Here is a 20866-nt window from a genome sequence, read left to right as displayed (position 1 = left end):
GGGGGGTCAGTGTAGGTGTCAGTGTATGGGGGGGGGTCAGTGTATGTGGGAATGTGGGGGGTCAGTATGTTAGTGTAGGAATCAGGTAGATCTGTGTAGTGGTAAGATAGGTCTCTGTAGGTGTCAGTATAGTGATCAGGTAGGTCAGTGCAGGAAACAGGTAGGTCTGTGTAGTGGTCAGTGTAATTGTCAGGTAGGTCTGTGTAGTGGTCAGGTAGGTCTGTGTAGTGGTCAGGTAGGTCTGTGTAGTGGCCAGGTACGTCTGTGTAGTGGCCAGTATAGAAATTAGGTTGGTTAGTGCAGGAATAAGGTAGGTCAGTGTAGGAATAAGGTAGGTCAGAGTAGGTATCTGTGTAGTAGTCAGGTAGGTTTGTGTAGTGGTCAGGTAGGTCTGTGTAGTGGTCAGGTACATTTGTGTAGTGGTCAGGTAGGTCACAGTATAAAAATTAGGTAGCTCAGTGTAGTGATCAGGTCGATTAGTGCAGGAATCAGGTAAGTCAATGTAGGTGTCTGTGTAGTGGCCAGGTAGGTTAGTGTAGTGGTCAGGTAGGTCTCTGTAGGTGTCAGTATAGTGATCAGGTAGGTTAGTACAGGAAACAGGTAGGTCAGTGTAGTGGTCAGGTAGTTCAGTGTAGGTGTCAGTATAGTAATTATACAGTATAGCTCAGTGTCTCTGTAGGTGTCAGTATAGTACTCAGGTAGGTCAGTGTAGGAATAAGGTAGGTCTGTGTAGCGGTCTAGTAGGTTTGTGTAGGGGGCGCAAATTACTTGCCTTGCCCCGGGTGCTGACAACCCACGCTACGCCACTGCTGAAGGGACACACACATGAGAAGAGGAGAACGCTGGAGAGAGACTCTAGAAGAGGAGGTGAGGGACTGGTCTGTGCAATACTAATTACTGCACAGGACAGGTAAGTAGAACATGTTTATTTTAATTTTAAAAATAACCTTTACAGCCGCTTTTAGGTTGAATGCAAATCGTCACTTCACTTTTTTCTATAATCTCAGCTTGGCTCAGCCTCTCCCACACTGTACTGCTTGTCTTTTAATGTAATGGGTCACCTCATTGTCCAATATGGATGTAAGGAAGGGCGGGGCTAAGATAAATCAAAAATTATGATTTGTATATAAATTGAGCTGCCTGTATCTTTACATATACTTATTGTTTTGATCTATAGAATGAACTTAAGGAAAACTTCACTTGTGGTTCTAGGCGAGAAATGTTAAAGCAGCACGCCCCTGTTAAAGAACCCTTTCCTTTTGGATAAGTGTGGAGGTAAATCATTAGGCTCTTCAGGAGCTCTGGGCACCACTGCTACCCAACACTGTGTCCCTCACTGGTTGCAATGGTTCCTCTTGCCAGCAAATACATTATTACAGAACAGAGGAAGCATCAAAAGCAGTTGTACAGATCTCACTATCCATTTATTTTTTTGTTTTAACGATAGCAGCAGTGCCAATGGTCACTCTTTACTAAAGAACCAGGAACAAAATCTCCCTCTCAGATTATTCATCGCAACATTATATTAATACTATACCTATTGTACAAGTACTATTTAATACTAATAAAAACCACAATATATATTGGTAAATATTCTTGAATGATCCCTTCGGCACTGGCAGAAACTGCATAAACTAATTTGTTTTGCATCAACCCACAATAGATGGCTAACAATGTGTCCTTCTAAAAAAATAAATTTAATATTACACATTTTCTCTCGGGAGTTGCTAAATACCATTTTAACATATTGATTGAAGAGTATAGATGCCAGTACTATCCATGAATTACTTACAACTATTTTTCAGAGATCAGAACTAATGACAGTGACCTTCCATACTTCTTCCAGATAAAGAGCTTGCACGACTTGTTTAAAAGCAATGTAATAAAATTAAGGCTGCGGTACAGCAAATTAAGTTTACATGTACTAAATATTAATTATGAAGCAATGACGTAGAAAGCGACTGATTACATTGCCATTTTGTTCTTGGTGGTAAATGCATCAATTTTCTGCTATAAATAAACTTAAAAAAAAAAAAGATCTTTTGTCAAAGAGCTTTACATTAAATTGCATTGTTCCCAAGAAACACTTTTTAATCAAAGTACAGCATCAAGTCAATTAAACTCTTGGGGTATTGATCTGGTCAATTAAGTAGCAGAGGGTGTTGTTCGTTTCAGCTACTTTGGTGTTAATGAAATAACCGGTGCACTAGATGGGCAACAATGAGACAACCTCCAAAACGGAATGGTTTTACAGGTGGCGGCCACTGACCTTTTTCCCTACTCATCTTTTCTGACTGTTTTTTACTAGTTTTCTATTTGGCTAGGGTCAAGGTCACTACTGGTAGCATAAGGTGATACCTGGACCCTATAGCCGTTACACAGGCATTCCAACTCCTCCAGGATGGTACATCAATACGTGCTTATTGCCAGGTTTGCTGTGTCTCCCAGCATAGTCTCAGGAGTATGGAGGGGTTTTCCAGGAGAAAGGCAGTTACTCTAGCAGAGCTGGACAGGGCCGTAGAAGGTCCTTAACCCATCAGCAGGACCAGTGTCAGCTGCTTTGTGCAAGGAGGAAGAGGATGATCACTGCCAGAGCCCTACAAAATTACCTCCAGCAGGTCACTGGTGTGAAAGTCTCTGACCAAACAATCAGAAACAGACTTCACGAGGGTGGCCTGAGGGCTCGAATTCCTTTACCGCGCCCTGTGCTCAGTGCCCCAACAGCGTGGAGCTCAATTGGCATTTTCCATTAAACACTAGAATTGACAGGTCTGCCACTGGCACCTTGTGCTTTTCACAGAAGAGCAGGCTTACCTTGAGCACATGTAACAGACGTTAAAGGGCCTGGAGAAGCCGTGGAGAGCGTTATGCTGCCTGTAACATCATTCACCATGACAGGTTTGGTGGTGGGTCAGAGATGGTCTGGGGAGGCATAACCATGGAGGGATGCACAGACCTCTACAGGCTATACAATGACACCCTGACTGCCATTAGGTATTGGGATGAAATCCTTGGATCCATTGTCAGACCCTACGCTGGTGCAGTGGGTCCTGGGTTTCTCCTGGTTCACAAAGATTCCCGGCCTCATGTGGCGAGAGTATGCAAGCAGTTCCTGGAGGATGAAGGAATTGATACCACTGAATGACCCCCAAGCTCGCCTGACCTAAATCCAATAGAAGACCTCTGGGAAATTATGTTTCAAGCCATCCAACGCCGCCAGGTTGCACCACAGTCTGTTTAGGAGCTCAGCGATGCCCTGGTCCAGATATTGGAAGGAAATACCCCAGGACACCATCCATTGTCTATTTAGGAGCATGCCCCGATGTGGTCAGGCATGCATACAAGCATGTGGGGGCCATACAAACTACTGAGTACCATTTTGAGTTGCTGCAATGAAATTTCAGCAAAATGGACTAGCCTGCTGCATCATTTCTCACTTTGAATTTACAGCCCTCTGTAGGTTGAGAATTTTAATTTCCATCAAATGATGTGGCATCCTTTCCTAACACATTACCCAGTCCATATCAGTATAGATATCCATTGAGATCTGATGCGTTTTCAAAGTGTTCCTTTATTTTTTTGAGCAGTGTAGAATGCATAACCCTTGCCCATCTGCTGAGATATTCTGACTCCATGATTCTCTACCCTGTGGCATCACCTTTCCTGTCTCTGACATATCAATTTTCTTTACTCTGACCCTGTTTCCGCACCCAAAATGTCAGGCACTCACATAGCATAGAGCACCAATGACAAAGGAACTTCTATATGAAACAGAAGCAAACACAGCAAAGCACAGCATCTTTTATCTCAGTAGGGCAGAAAGTGGAGGCCTTACTCTTGGACAAGGATCTGGAAGTTAAAGTGATTGTAAGGTCTCAGTTTTTTTTAAATAAAAACATAAAACTTACCTTCTCTGTGCAATTGCTTTTGCATTGAGCAGCCCCGAACCCCCTCTTCGGCTATCCCAGCCCCTCCCTTTGAGTGCCCATTAAAAGCAAGCAGCTTGCTATGGGAGCACTCAAACCGAGTCACAGCTCCGTGTATCCATTCAGCCACAGAGCCGTGATTAGGCCCCACCCCCTCTTCCTCATTAACTGACTGATTGACAGCAATGGGAGCCAATGGCTCCGCTGTTGTGTAGCCAATTAGCCAATGAGGGGGGGGGGGGCTTGGATGGATGAGACAGTTGTGGACATTGCTGGATAGAGAGGGGGCTCAGGTAAGTATTAGGGGGGCTGCTGCACACAGAAGGATTTTTATCTTAATGCACAGAATGCATTAAGATAAAAAACCTGACTTTGCAACCCCTTTAAAACACTACCATAGGAAGAGGACAGTGCAAGACTATCACAGCAGATGGACATGGAGCAATATTACCAACATATTTATTTTAGGCACAATGTAATTTCTTGCTAAACCTAAAAGAAAAACTAGTCTATATTAAACAGCTATTCATCACCCATACATTTTTGAACGCAAAAACAAATAGACACTATGGGCTCTTTCAGACGGGCGGCTGGTTTTGTTTAACACTTGGTTGGTCTCAACACCAGTTGCTCAGCTAAAAAAGGCTAAAACCCCTAAGAGCTCATAAATACATGTATACTAGCTTTGGTTTCTGACCAGCAATCTGTGCTCAGATAACTCTTCAGAGAGCATTTGACAGGCGATGAGGAGGTGTTGTATTATCTCTTCACTGCCTGCTTTAACCCCACGTGCACTGCATGATGTTGTAGGTCACTTGCAGAGCAGCACATTAAATTGAATGGATCACATTCGACAGGCACTATGCCTGCCGAAAGTGACAGGGGGTAGCGCCTGGGCACCAGGCCAAAGCCCTGCAACTAAAAGGGGTAGAGCCCGGGGTGCTCAGCCTTAAAGGTTTTACTGTCCTCCAACCATTAGTGTGAGCAAGCCCTAAAAGAGTTAAGGAACTATGTCCTATAGTCTCCAAGTTGCATAAATGAGGAGTCATTTGAATTAATGTTCAAAAGATATGACTATAGTAAACATGGGTCATCATTTATACAGCTTAGAAAAAAGTTAGCAGCTTGACATTCTTTTAGAACTATCTCACTTCAAAACAATAGACATAGCACTTTCAAAGAGCCATCACAAAGCAATGAATTATTAGATCACCTTCAGCAATGCTCATAATGCAGTATCGCTAAGTGATGTCAAAATAAAAATTATCAGATCTTTGTTTGATATGGAAATGGATATGCTATCAACATCTCTTTCGAAACAGAAAGACTGCTTGGTGCTAATTTACAATGGCCAGGCTTAATCTTTATAGGTTATCAAAGTCTGGAAAACACATTTATTCAAAATATGGAAAACAACTGGACGTAAATTGCCCTTATCAAATGTTGCTCTTGTTCACAAAGTAATCATTATTAGATTTTTTTCTTAGCTTAGCTGGTTCGCATTTCTAAATTTCATAGCCAATTGGCCAAAACGTCATGATTTTAAATATGCAGCTAAAAGGCTAACCCAAAAATGTGTGTTTTAACTCAATGTGTAAAAGCTTCCATTCTACTGCATGGTCCTAGACCCGTTTCATTACATTTATATAGTAAAAGCTATTACCAATGTCTTGGTGTCAGTTTAATAAAAACTATTTCAGTAACCAATGATTGTCTTTTTTCAAATTAAAAGTTCACATGGCAAAATTTCCAGTTGGTCCTCTGGATCTACAATCTACGGGCAATCTCACCTGTAGCACTGTAAAACACTAACCAATATTTCTTCCCACTCTTTGCTCTCATGGTAACCTAATGGATGAGCCTGCACTAAAGATTCATTACTGAAGATTAGTAGGTGGATAAATCATTACAAAGCCAGATGCTTGCAAGCCCATTTTACTCTGGTTCCCATAGTAGCTGTATGGTGAGCTGCTAACGTAGCAACTCCTTTGGCTATACAGGCACAATTTTAATAATTGGCTCAGTTTGCGCATCTGTTTTTTTTTTTTTTACTAGTTTCTACTTCATTACAACAGCTAAGATTTACCAATTAATAAGCCATTTTTTTTCTTCTTTTGAATAGATTATACTTTTTACTTGATGCTAGACCTAGTGTTTTTATTTTATTGTAATTTAGCATCCAGGAAATTATAAAGAGAGAACATTGGCCTTACCTTTTTATGGGTTAAAAATGAATTAATAATTTGATTAAAATATGCTTTTGCTTAGTACTGTATGGCAAACCGTTTTCAGGAGATCCCTCTCCGCAGTAAAAATCTAGTTAAAAGGGATCCAGATTAGCCTTCTGGGCTGAAGTCCAAATACAAAGCAGGACCTTGTCAGACAAACATTTGTGCAAGCACCAAAGCACTGTCAGCACGAGACACAGGCCAAAATGAGTGCCAGTGTGTTTAAATCAAGCACATGAATTACCAGTACAAGGTATTGTAATTTACAAAGATTTCCCTGAAGGACAGCAATCACATCAGAAAAAAAGTCGAATTTACTACTTTGGAGGAAAAAAAACGACTTATTTTGCCTTTACTGTACAAACTTTTACTCAAAAAACAAAAAACACACAAAACTAAAAAAAAAAAATTATGTGCCTCTTCCAAAAAAAAAAAATAAAAACCTAATTTAAAGCAAAAAAGTCAAAATGACTAAATCTGAAAAGACACAGCCAAGGAAAATACGAATAAGTCGGGCAACAGCTAATAGCCAAAGCACACAATTCTGCTTAATTTAAAACAGTTGCACACACTTGCTGTCTATCATGTATTGCAAAAGTATTTAGCCAAAGATTTTATTATACAGTGCCAATGAAAGAATTTGGCAACATTACTACACACAGAAGCTGTATGTGCATACATTACCTGCTGCTCTGTACAGTATCTTAGGTTCAAAGAAAATACATGGGTCTTTATCCTCAATGCAGGAAAGTAGCAAGCCCTTTGCTTGGACTGGACTTCTGGGTATGACCACCTGCAGTATACAGAACAGTATTACATCAATACATATGCCAAAATAGTGTAGAGGCCAATATAATAAATGGACAACATTTGTTCAGAATTGATGTAAGCTTCACATGCTTTTTTAATCACTTGATGTTATGAGACTTTAAGCGAACTTGTGTGCCGTTTAAAGTTGGGAAACTACCAGCAAGACTGAGGCACAGAAATACAGAGGTGCTGGAAAATATACTCAATTAGGTTGCAAAGTTCCTTGTTTTTGGGCTCCCAGGGACCTCTGCAACTTAAAGTGCATTAAACCAGCAGGCATTTCCTTCTTTTTTAACCACATGATCCAGTCAATGTATCTTTTACATTTTTATTTATCAGACCAAGTTGTCCAGAAAAGGTAGCAGTTAGAGGGTTGAGACAAGCAATTTGACATTGACAAGGGGGGGGGGGGGGCTTTAATTCATTAACTTTTACCCCAGAAGGGAAAAAAAACTATTGTTGTGGTTAATGCTTAAAGTGGTTCTAAAGGCTGAAGCATGAAGGTAAAAAAACCTATGTGCAGCAGCCCCCCCCCCCCCCAGCCACCCCAATCCTTACTTGAGCCCCCTCTGATCCAGCGATGTTTACGATAGCCTTGGCAGTATGGGGGCTCTCCCTCCTCATTGGCTGAAACAGCAGCGGGAGCCCATTGGCTCCCGCTGCTGTCAATCACAGCTAGTGAGCCATTGAGGAGAGAGCAGGGGGACGGAGGGGCAGTGTTTTATGGGCGCATAGAGCAGCAGCTTGGGAGCGAGCACGCAGAAGTGCTCCAGGATCAGAGGCTTTCTCTGGGGGCACTGCTCGAGGGGGGAGGAGCCAGGAGCGCCGGTGGGGAACACGAAAAGGTGAGATTCGGAGCTGCTATGTGCAAAACCACTGAACAGAGCAGGTAAGTAGAACAGTTTATTTTAAAAAACAAAAAACAAAGCTTTAATATCACTTTAACCACTTAAGCCCCGGAAGATTTTACCCCCATTCCGACCAGGGGGTATTTTGTGATTCGGCACTGCGTGACTTTAACGGACAATTGCGCGGTCGTGCGACGCTGTACCTAAACAAATTTGGCATCCTTTTTTTCCCACAAACAGAGCTTTCATTTGGTGGTATTTGATCACCTGTGCGATTTTTTGATCACGCACTATAAACAAAAAAAGAGCGTCAATTTTGCAAAAATAGCAATATTTTTCACATTTTTTTATATGAAATTCCCCCCAAAAAAAAATGTAAAAATCAAAATTTTTTAACATTTTCGGCCAATTTGTTTTATGCTACCTATGTTTGGTTAAAAAAAAAAAAAAAAAAAAAAAAAAAAAAAAAAAAAAAAAAAATCGCAAAAAGCGTATTTTGATTGGTTTGCACAAAAGTTATCACGTTTACTAACAAAGGGAAAGATTTTTGTCATTTTTGTTGTTTTTTTTTTTAACGCGTAATGGCGGCGATCTGAGATTTTTTTTTGCGGTACTGCGAAATTGGGGCGGACAGATCGGACCCTTGACTGACATTTTTGCCACTTTTGGGGTTACCAGTGACATTTCTACAGTAATCAGTGCTATGCATATGCACTGTTACTGTAAAAATACACTGGTAGTGAAGGGGTTAAATTTATTTGGGAGGGAGGGGCTGTGTGTGTCCCTAGGGGCGTGCTTTCTACTGTGATTGGCTGTGGCTTGAGCTGTAAGGACACTGATCAACGGATCTACATAGTAGATCCGTGTGATCAGTGTTTTTACACCGAGGAGAATGACAGGTGGCTTGTTTACACAAGCCGCCTGACTTTCTCCCTCTCCCCCGCCGATCGCCGAGTGACCGGCGGACATCGGGTCCGCCCGTCACACGCGCGGGGGGGGGGGTCCGTGACCACGCGGGGGCGCGCGCTCGCTCCCTAGACCCTCACAAGCTAGTGACGTACCCTACGTCACTTTGCCTGTGAGGGGCTGACTGCCGACGTAGATAGGCGTTAGGCAGTCGGCAAGTGGTTAATATATGGTATTGGAGTTAAAGCGGAGTATTGGCCACAAAAAAAAAATTCCAATGAACATACCCCCGGGACAGTCAGGGCTAGTACATTCCACAAAGGCTAGCCTCTGATCTGTTCCGGTTCGTACTTACCTGCAAGAAGAAATACTCACTTTTAAAATTTCTTCTCCAGCGTTGCCATCTCTGTTGTGGGCAGCTGAAGCCAGCGCGATCCTCTTCTGTCCTCTTCCGTGTCTTCTTCTCCCAGAATGCGCCTGCACCGGCCCCTCTCGTCACTTCCGGTGCGGCGCCGCATTCCTACACAGCTTCTGGGCATGCCCAGAAGCTGTTTAGGAATGCGGCGTCGCACCGGAAGTGACGAGCGGGGCCGGTGCTGTCGCACTGAACGTCATCGCTCCCAGGAATCATTGCAAACCGGAAGTGACGGCGCGGGCCGCGGCCGCCGAGGGAGGAAGTGGAAGAAAGGTTGAGTATTTCTTTCTACAATAACAAGGTAAGTTTAAAAAAAAAAAAAATCCTAACTATCCATTTCCTTTTCAGGTGAAGAAAAACAAGCGGACGGCCACAAAATCGATTATGTCGATTTTGTGGCCGGAATTCCGCTTTAAGGTGTAAAATATTAGTCACCTATGTAAAGTCCATCTAACTCTACCCTCTCTAGTGATTGACAATGCTGCTGTCTCAAAGGAAGGGGACGTTGATCCTACAAAAGACACAGTGGAGTAAATGCAGCCACAGACAGGTGGTGTGTTACTGGACAATCATTTGGCCAGATGAAAAGAAATAAAAGCTTGAGAAAAAAAAGAACACTTAAACAGCCACCACATCCAATAATTGAAAAGTTACAACGTGTTACATTTTTGTGTTGCCATTTTGTTATGCTTTAAGTGCTTGTTCACATTTGCGGCTTGAGACCATTACCAATATGTGGTTGAGCCCAGGTCTTACTTTCCCCATTAACCTTGCAAAGAAGCCCGATGGGGTTGTACACATGACACAGCAAAAATTATTGTGGTATTTCCAATTTTTTAAGTTACACAATATTTGCACAATAGTTCATCAACCATAACATTTCAGTAAGAAATATATTACAAGTTAATTTCAGGGTGCAAAAAACGCAATATATTACCGATTTTTGGAAAAATATAAAAAAAAAGAAGAAGAGGTTGTGCCGAGTAAATAGATACCAAACATGTCAAACTTAACTGCCCGTAAAACGTTAAACTTCAGTACCCTATATTTTCCATAAGAGACACTTTAAAAGCCCCTATAGGTCATTCATTTAGAGTTAGCGGTAAATATTGACCCTAGAATTATTGCTCTCACTCCAGCAAGCACGATGATATGCAATATGTGTATCACAGGTAACAATTTCATATGCGGATGCAACCAATGGGTGCATTTACGTGTGTGTGTGTGTGTGTGTGTGTGTGTGTGTGTGTGTGTGTTTATGTATGTGTGTGTATGCGTGTACTAGGGCTGCAACGAACTATTATTTTCATAATCGATTAGTTGGCCTATTGTTTTGATTATTCGGATAATACCCTTAAAAAAAAGTGTGGTGTATAACTTAATATGTAAAGTTAAAAAAAAAAAAAAAGGCAATTTATTCTTAAATATTTATATGCAGTGGTAAATATAAATAACCAACGATATGGTTAGGGAGCAAAATCTCTAATCCATGCTGAGAATAACAGACAGAAGAGATATACTGTATATTCTATTAGAGGTTGAATCTGGTAAATCTCATCAGACTCCGATATCAAATTTTTTATTTAAAGAAAAAAAAAAAAAAAAAAGACTGTTTTGTCGATGTTTAGACAACTGTAATGTATTCTGTATGATAGACTCCCTTGTCATAGGCAGATGGCCTGATAAAAGCTACCTGCGCATGCTGTCACTTATATTGGCCATACAAAAACAATGTCTTCCTTCAAAAAAATATTTAATTTTAAGAACGTTTTTTTGATTTTCTGATCGTTAGTGGGGTAAAATCGACGTTCGTTTTCAACCACAGTGACAGGAAAATTTGAAGGAGCAGAATAGAAAACTTCTTGGTCAAATGAGTATTCAGACAGTGTATGTGGTTTTTGTTCAGAAATTACTTTGATTTTTAAAACTGAATGTTAAAAGCAAGTGAAATTTTCAAACTACATTATTTCATTCAGCAAATGTACAAAAAATTTTTGTATGAATAGTCTCGTCCAAAAATCGATGTGTATGGCCAGGATAAGGCTTGCTTAACACCTATGCAGTCTGCTTCTGATCTGTTTCTGCAGTGCGTTTTGCATTTTTTACGCTTTTTTTTGCCCAATTTGTTATTGGGCAGATTAAAAAAACGCAAATTGTGACAAAAATGCACAACATGCTTTTTTGCAGCTTCTCCATTGAGGTCTATTAAACCAAAAAAAAAAATGGATTTTTGTAAGAACTTACCGTAAAATCCTTTTCTCTTAAGCTCATTGACAGACGTAGTCTTCTTGATTCTCAAGAGCTGGGTTATGTTGTCTCCGCAGGAGTAGGACTAGGCAGAATGACAAAACGTTCTGGCTCCACCCTAGGGGCAGTCCCTGAGGGTATATCCTCCCTCTCTCTGCTACAGGGAATCAGTTCTGTTTAAAGCAGTACAGAGAATTTAACCCAACCCAACTCAATGATAGAGGGGCGGGTACTACGTCTGTCAATGAGCTTAAGAGAAAAGGATTTTACGGTAAGTTCTTACAAAAATCCATTTTTCTCTATCGCTCATTGACAGACGTAGTCTTCTTGATTCTCAAGAGCTGGGACATCCAGAAGCAGTGCCACAAATGAGGGGTGGGATTGACAAAATCAAATCCAATCTAGAAGGCCCAACCGGTGCCAAACTAGAAGTTTTAAAGGCTCATTATAAACAAAGAATGAGGCTAAAGAAAAAATTTTCCAACGGAAAAAAACCCTCGAGGTAGACCACTGGTCTCCTCAAATTGCGGCCTGCAAAACCTTGCGGCCAAATGAGGCATCACATGATGCCATTACATCAACTTTATAATGTTTAGAGAAGGTATGCACCGACGACCAGGTAGCCGCCTTGCACACCTGGACCACTGACGCCTGATGGCGAAAGGCCCAAGACGCACTAAGTGCCCGAGTGGAGTGCGCCTTATCAGGGAACGGGGGCTCCCGACCCTTAATAGAATAAGCCTGCACTACCGTCTGTCTGATCCATCTGGAAATGGTCGCGGCAGATGCAGGCAACCCCTTTTTGGGTCCATCTGGGATCACAAAAAGTGAATCCGTCTTGCGAAACGAGTCTGTCGTTTTCAAGTATACCCTGATCGCCCGGACCACATCCAAGGAGTGCAAAGCAAATTCCCGAGGATGACTGGGCTTAGGACACAGGGAAGGTAATACAATTTCTTCATTCAGATGAAATTCTGAAACCACTTTTGGTAGGAAGGATGGATTCGGACGAAGAACCACCTTATCTCTATGAACCACCAGATATGGTGAACGACAAGATAATGCGGCCAGTTCTGACACCCTGCGTGCAGAAGTAATAGCCACCAAGAAGGCCACCTTCTGGGACAACGTGGGTAGAGGAATCTCCCTAATATCTTCAAAGGGAGGTTTCTGAAGAACCGACAACACTAAATTAAGATCCCAGGGGGGTAACGGCGCGTGCACTGGCGGAGCCAGATGTCGCACCCCCTGGATGAAATTCCGCACCAAGGAATGAGTAGCCAAAGGCTTCTGAAAGAAGATGGCTAATGCTGAGACCTGACCCTTGATAGTACTCAAGGCCAGTTTCTGCTCAACCCCTTGTTGCAGAAAAGCCAATATTCGACTAATCGAATAAGACCGAGGACGGAACCCCAAAGGTTCACACCATGCAATGTAGGACTTCCATGTGCGATGATAAATCTTTCTGGAAGTCGCTTTCCTTGCTTCAACTAGAGTAGGAATAACTGAAGCTGACAAACCTTTGTCCTTCAGCACCTGGGTCTCAATAGCCAGGCCGTTAAAGCCAGCGATCGTAAAGCAGGATGGAAGATCGGTCCCTGAGACAGTAGATCCTCCCTGAGAGGAAGTCTCCATGGGACGTCCGCCACCAGTCTGACCATGTCGGCGTACCAAGCTCGACGAGGCCAGTCCGGAGCTACCAGGATTACTGGGATTCCTTCCTCCTCTACCCTGCGAAGAAGTCTTGGCAGTAACGCGAGAGGAGGGAAGGCATATATTAGCTGGTATTGCCCCCACGGGGCGATCAGTGCGTCTGCGGTTTCTGCTAGAGGATCGCGGGAGCGAGCCACGAATCTCTGAACTTTCCTGTTGAATCGTGATGCCAACAGATCCACATCCGGGGTGCCCCACCGTAGGCACAACTGGTGGAAAACGTCTGGATGGAGGGACCATTCCCCCTGATCCAGGGTCTGACGGCTGAGATAATCTGCCTGCCAATTCTCCACCCCCGGAATGAACACCGCAGAGATTGCTGGAACAAATCGTTCCGCCCAGCGAAGAATGCAAGCCACTTTGGCCGCTCGGACACTCTTGGTGCCCCCCTGATGATTGACATAAGCCACGGCCGTGGCATTGTCCGACTGGATCCGAACCGGGCTGCCCTGGAGCTGCTCGGTCCAGTGAATCAGACAAAGTCTGATCGCTCTCAGTTCCAATACATTTATCGGTAACCTGGATTCTTCCGGGGACCAAAGTCCCTGGACAGATAACTAACCAAGAATTCCTCCCCATCCGGATAGACTGGCATCCGTGGTCACTATCGTCCAATATATTGGCAGAAATGACTTTCCCTGGCTGAGCATTGGAGACCGAAGCCACCAAACCAGAGACTCTCTGGTCTGTTTGCTCAATCGTATCTGATTGTCCAGGGATTCCGGATTCCGATTCCATCTGAGAAGAATCTCTTGCTGAAGAATTCGGGTATGGGACTGGGCAAATGGGACTGCTTCGAATGAAGCCACCATCAACCCCAGAACCCTCATGCACGTCCGAAGGGAAGACCAGCTGTTGGACAGTAACAACTGGACTGCTGATTGAATCTTTCGAAGTTTCCCTACCGGAAGGAAAACTCTCGTCCTGACTGTGTCTAGAATTAGACCCAGATATTCGAGCCTCTGGGTGGGAACCAGAAATTACTTTTGCTGGTTCACCAGCCACCCGAATTCCTGTAAAGAAATCATAGTAATTTCTATGTTTTGTAGCAAGGTCTGAGGAGACTCTGCATGAAGCAGAAGATCGTCTAGGTAACATAGAATCGATATACCTCTTTGGCGCAGAAGTGCCAACATTGGGGCCAACACCTTTGTGAAGACCCGGGGAGCCGTGGCGAGACCGAAAGGTAACGCCACAAACTGATAGTGGTTCTCCTCTACGGAAAAGCGTAGAAAACGCTGATGTCCTGCGAAAATGGGAATGTGAAGATAGGCGTCCTTGATGTCTATGGACGCTAGGACATCCCCTGGATGCAGGAAGGCTGCTACCGTGCAAATGGACTCCATTCTGAATCTTCTTATGTTGACGAAAGAATTGAGTGCTCTTAAGTCCAGAATTGGACGCACTTTGCCCTCTTTCCTGGGTATTGTAAACAGGTTTGAATAAAACCCTTGAAACCGTTCTGTCCAAGGAACGTGGACTACCACTCCTTATTGTAGTAAATCTGTGACTGCTCTCCGCAGATCTTCTAAACGATCTGCGGATAGACGGATATTGGAAGGGAAGAATCGCGCCGGTGGGAGAGATCGAAACTCGATCTTGTACCCTGACCTTATGACTTCGCAAACCCGTTTGTCCGGGATTCTGGAAAGCCATGGATCCGGGAACCGGCGAAGACGTCCCCCCACCCCAGTTATGGGTGGGGGCGCACCTTCAGGCTTTGGATGGTTTATCTTCAGGTCTGGAGGGGGCGGGCTTTTGCTTGCCCGACCAACGACCCCTGACGCCTCCTGCAGGAGCTTTGGAGGACTTAGTTTTTTCACCCGCTGGACGAAAAAACCTCTTGTGAGCAGAAAAAGAAGGCCCTCGTCTTTGACGAGTTCCTCTACCTTTAAAATTTTGCGGTAAAAAGGTGCTTTTTCCACCGGTGAGATCCTTAATGATCTCATCTAAGTTGGCTCCAAATAGACGCTCTCCTGAAAAGGGGATATTAGCCAATGCTTTTTTGGAACCTTGGTCGGCTAACCAACCTTTTAGCCACAGTGTACGCCTGAGAACCACTGCTGAGACTGATGCTCGCGCCATTAATGGAGTGGCGTCTAACGCCGCATCACATACAAACTGTAACCCCTGTATCATTTGTTCCAACAAATCTGATATCGCCTGAGGGACTTCTTCTAAGTCCCGGCGTAACCACTTGGTCCATTCAGTTACAGCCTGCGAAACCAGACCAATAGCAATTATTGGTCTGAAAGCTGATCCAATCAAGGAAAACATGGTGCGAGACATAGCTTCTATCTTGCGATCCACTGGATCTTTAAAAGACGGAGCGTCTTCTAAAGGAATAACCGTGGCTTTATTCAATCTAGCAATAGGTGAATCCACCACAGGTGGTTCTGTCCATTTCTTAATAAGGGTTTCCTCAAACGGATAACGCCTGTCAATGCGTTTAGAAATATTAAAAGTGCGTTTTGGCAGAAGCCATTCTTCTTCGATTGGCTTGCCAAAACATTTGGGCAATGGAAAAACCTTCGCCACTTTGATGCGCTTTTTAGTCCCAAAAGGGATCTCAGTTTCAGCTATTTCTGATGGAATACCCTGTAACCTTAAAGTCTCTTGAACAGATACAATGAGTGCGTTTACCAACGCTTCCTCTCGGGCTATGGCGGATGCCGAAACATCCTCCTCACTGTCTGAAGAGACAGGACCCGAGACACCAATACCAGATGAAGTACCTGCAACTGCAGAAATAGGCTCAGAGTCTGAATCCGAAGTTTCAGATAATAAGGGGTTAGGTGGGGGTCGCTTTCTTGCGCCCTGTCCCTGACAAGCCACTTCCACCCGGGACACAAAAGTTTCCATAATAGCTGACAAAGATTCAATTGTCAATGGGGTGCTGGAGGATCCCGCAGACCCCTCGAGGGGATCCGGAGGAGATACATGAGTGGCAGGGTCCATGTTAATACAGGACACCTTTGCCAGCAAAAACAAAAAAACTTTTTCTTTTTTTCTTTTTTTTTTTTTTTTTGTGCGTCTCCCCCTAGCGCAATAGCGCCCCTCAGAGTACCTGCTTCTCGATCCCAGAGAGAGAGAGAGAGGGACCCCCAAGGCTCACCAACCGATGCAGTGCAGTTTCCAACAAACTGCAGTCAGCGTCTGTCTTACACAGACTGGAAGGAGCTGTTTGCTTTTTCCCGGGCAGAAGGCGTGGCTCCGCCCCCTGTGTACGCCTTCCGGCGTTCCCAGCCCTCCACGAGGTAGCTGGGCTCACAAAACATGGCCGCCCCCATAGAAGAGACATAAGACTCCAAAAACATGGCGGCCGGCGTGACCTGAGGACATACATGCATTCGGTCTACGGCAAAATGGCGGCGGACCGCCGATATCGTCTTCCCAGCACATCCACCTGCACTCTGCTAAGAGGTGACATATGGATCTACAGAGATACACTGCACATAAGGTAGGATTATACCTCCTATGTCTGCTGTAATGTTACAGTCTGCTGGGTAGAGTATTAGCTCTTGAACCAAGTCCACTTCCCACAAACACAGCTGTATTACAAGGGGGACTTGTAAGTATCAGATATATACTGACCATATATGGAGGGGCCCATAATATATACTGCCTCATAATGAGGAAAAAAGGGAACGTTTACTCACCATACCGAACCGACAGGCACCCTCTCTTCACAATACCCTCTCCACCGGGGTGGGGGTTTGTGGACGCCTCGACTCTCTGGTACCTGGCGTCCAAGCGAGCTTTTAACTCGCAAAGTCAGTCCCTTTACTGGGACTCCGTCGCGGCCGACTCAGCGCACTGGTCTGCACGCGCTCTTAGGCAGAAACCGGGGTGACCACTGGATCTCAACATCCAGCCCGTCGCCCGGCCCCGCATACTTACTTGAATATGTCGCGGCCGACCAAGCGCAATGCCATGGTCTGCGCGCGCTCGTAGGCCGGCTGGGGTGACCACAAGTGTCGCCCAGTCCGGCATTTTTGCTTGAAGATCTCACAGGAAAAAAACACTGGAGAAAACTACCTAAAAAATGTCTTTTTCTTAAAGAAAAAAAGTCTTGCCAGGACCAAAAGATCCCAGCAAGGAACTTAGGTCCTTACTCCTGACTAGACAGAAAAAAACTGATTCCCTGTAGCAGAGAGAGGGAGGATATACCCTCAGGGACTGCCCCTAGGGTGGAGCCAGAACGTTTTGTCATTCTGCCTAGTCCTACTCCTGCGGAGACAACATAACCCAGCTCTTGAGAATCAAGAAGACTACGTCTGTCAATGAGCGATAGAGAAAGCACAGTTTTGCATTGAAAAAAAAATCAGTGACCCTTTCCAAATACGCAGCTGCTGAAAAAAGCATAGACGTGAATGTGTCCCATAAGAAACCATATTTGACCACTTAAACGACCGCCCACTGCAGTTTTACTGCGGCAGGCAGCCGCTCCTGGGCAAAGCGGCATTATACTACATCTCTTCGCTCAGAAGACTCTAGGGGGCGAGCGCGCACCGCCGGGGGCACGCTCCCACCCCAGCTCGTTAGCTGGGGAGCCAGTGCGTATGACCGGCAGCTCCGATGGCCGCCGGCCACTCGCCGATCTCCCGTAGCTGTGAGAGAAGGACAGACGGCTGATGTAAACACAGCCATCTGTCATTCTCCCTGAAGTGATCACAGAGGCTATGTGATCCTGCTATATAGGATCGCATGTCTCTAATTACTTCACAAGCCACGCCCCCTGACCGTTAGAAATCGCACCCCTAGGAAAACATTTAACCCACTGATCACCAGTAATGTTAACCCATTCCCTGCCAGTGTCAATTTTACAGTAACAGTGCATATTTTTAGCACTGATTACTGTAGTAATGTCACTGGTACCCCCAAAGTGTCAAAAATGTCAGTTAGGGGTCCGATCTGTCCGCCGCAATGTCGCAGTTGCACAAAAAAAAAAAAAAAAGATCGCCGCCATTACTGGTAAAAAAAAAAAAAAATTAAAAATTACATAAATCTTTCCCGTAGTTAGTAAATGCAATAACATTTGCCCAAACCAATCAAAATACGCTTATTGCGATTTTTTTACCTAAAATATGTAGCAGAAAACAAATTGGCCTAAAATGTTAAAAAAAAAATTTGATTTTTCTTTTTTTTTTTTTGAGAATTTCATATAAAAGAATGTGAAAAATATTGTAATTTTTTCAAAATTGTCGCTCTTTTTTTGTTTATAGCGCAAAAAATAAAAATGGCACAGGTGATCAAATACCACCAAAAGAAAGCTCTATTTGTGGGAAAAAAAGGACCTCAATTTCTTTTGGGTACAGTGTTGCACGACCGCGTACTTGTCCATTAAAGTAACGCAGTGCCGAATCGCAAAATAGGGCCTGGTCATTGAGCAGCCAAATCCTTCGGGGCTAAAGTGGTTAATGAACTGTAGTGCGCTTCTGCAAAAAGCACCAAAAATGCATAGGTGTGAACCAGGTCTAAGACGTTTTAACAGCATGCTTTTTTTGTATCACCTGTCATAATGGGGTTAAAAAAAAAAAAAAAAAAAAAAAAACTAAACATTAGCCCTTTATAGTACAAAAAGAGCAGATAATTGCTACTATTAGGGGTTCATTTTTACTGTGAAAGTAATTAATATATATATTACTTATATCCTATATATAATAAATACACCCAGAAGTAGTATATATCGGCATTTTAACTAGAAGTCAGACATGAAGCTGTATGAAGGGCAGAAGAAAGATATAAATCTTTTATATTAAAGTAGTACTAAAAGCGGAGACTTTTTTTCCATGGGTATGATAGTTTTATATAGAATGCACAATACTGGTAAAAGTTTACTTTAAATGTAATTTTAATGCCTTATATTACATCCAGTCTATCAGCCTCCATCTTCTCTGGGTTCAGATGCTGATTTTCCCTACTTTATAGTGATTTTGTTTAAACAACAAACATGTTATACTTACCTGCTCTGTGTAATGGTTTTGCACAGAGCAACCCCGATTCTCCTCTTTTGGGGTCCCTGACTGAAGTCTATGGATCCGCCTGCCTTCAGAGTGCTCGAATAGCAAGCTGCAAAGTATAGTATAGAGTGCCCCTATAGCAGCCTTTCCCAACTAGTGTGCTGTGGGATCATAGGAGATCATAGGAGAGCAGGGCTGTCAGATGAGCCCTATCTCTTGATCCCCTGCCAAACTGTACATCGGCACTATGAGGGTGCTCCGACAGCCTCAGCAAAGTGAAATTAAAGGGAAGAGGGGTGTGTTGCGCTAAAACATTTTAAAAGAGCTTTATACATATGTGTGTGTGTGTGTGTGTGTGTGTGTGTGTGTGTGTGTGTGTGTGTGTGTGTGTGTGTATGTATGTATGTATGTATGTATGTGTCTGTATGTGTGCATATATACATGTGTCTGTATGTGTGTATATGTATGTTGCTTTTAATCCTGACCCTACCCGCAGAAATGCAGGGAAAGAAGTCCCTGGCCTTTTTTTTTTTTTTTTTTAAACTGCGCCGCACCAAAAGCACCCCACAATTGCCAATGTGTGATCTACCATTAAGAATTAATGGCACACCTAAACATCAGAGCATTTGTTTTTGTGTCAGGAACGAACATGTTTTTGCGCTTGTTCTGCGACAAAGTAACGTGAGCCAAGCCTTGGACAGGGGTGCCTCAAGACTGAAAACACTTTTTAAGGGCACCCCGCCTGGAAAAAGGTTGAGAAACACTGCCCTATAGCAAGGTAAAAAAAAAGCTTTTGCTTTTAGAACCACTCACTTTCTGCCCAGGACTACGTGTCCCATGATGCATTGCTCCTCACACATTTAAAAGATCTCAGGCACACACTGACACGTATGGATGTTGTACTAATCTGTATGTGTGCTGCACTGTGTCTTCAGACATGGATGGTGTACTGAGCTGTATGTGTGCTTCACTGTATTTCCTGATATGTAAACAAATAATGTATTCTGTATGCAGGCCAACTTATCGATTTATGAAAATAGTTGACAACTATTTTCATAATCGATAAGTTGGCCATTAATCGATTAGTTGTTTCTGCCATAGTGTGAACGTGAGAGCAGAGAAAGCCGAGTTTTTCTCCGGGATATGGGGGGGGGGGGGGGGCTAAGTGCTTGGGCGCAACTATATTTTTTTTATTTTGTATCATTTTATTTACATATCACATAGGAGACACAAAGTACCCTATGTGATATAATATTGTTAAGAAAGTTTCTCTTTAACACTTGACCTCCGGAGGATTTAAACCCCTTCATGACCAGGCCATTTTTTACTATAAGACACTGCGTTACATTACCTGACAATTACGCGGTCATGCAACACTGTATATAAATTTAATTTGTGTAATTTTTTTTTTCCCCCACAGAGCTTTCTTTTGGTGGAATTTGATCACCACTGGTTTTTTAGTTTTTGCACTATAAACAAGACCGATAATGTTGAAAAAAAAATATATATATATTTTTTATTTTTACTTTCTGCTATAAAACCTATCCAATAAAAAAAAAAAAAAAAAATCTAATTTCTTCATAAATTTAGGCCAATATGTATTCTGCAACATATTTTTGGTGGGAAAAAAAAAAATCCCAATAAGCGTATATTGATTGGTTTGTTCAAAATTCATAGGTTCTACAAACTATGGTATATATACTAGTATTTTTTTTTCTTTATACTAGTAATGGTGGCGATCAGCAACTTATAGCAGGACTGCAATATTGTGGTGGACAATCGGACACTGACACTTGACACTTTGTGAGAA

The 20866-nt window shown here is 43.2% G+C and overlaps 1 protein-coding gene across 1 annotated transcript in view; it reads right to left on the bottom strand.

Moving 5' to 3' along the window:
• The window catches only part of BCKDHB (branched chain keto acid dehydrogenase E1 subunit beta), a 312830-nt gene that overhangs the window by 184342 nt on the left and 107622 nt on the right, over positions 1–20866 (bottom strand). The window contains exon 6 of the mRNA XM_082250082.1: positions 6839–6947. Within this exon, the coding sequence (XP_082106208.1) occupies positions 6839–6947 (109 nt within the window). The remainder of the gene's footprint in view (positions 1–6838; positions 6948–20866) is intronic.

This window comes from Pelophylax lessonae, assembly GCF_965119305.1.
Source record: "Pelophylax lessonae genome assembly, chromosome: 3".
Lineage (NCBI taxonomy): Eukaryota > Metazoa > Chordata > Amphibia > Anura > Ranidae > Pelophylax > Pelophylax lessonae.
The sequence above is the reverse complement of the archived record's forward strand: the minus strand, read 5'-3'. Positions and strand labels throughout refer to the sequence as shown.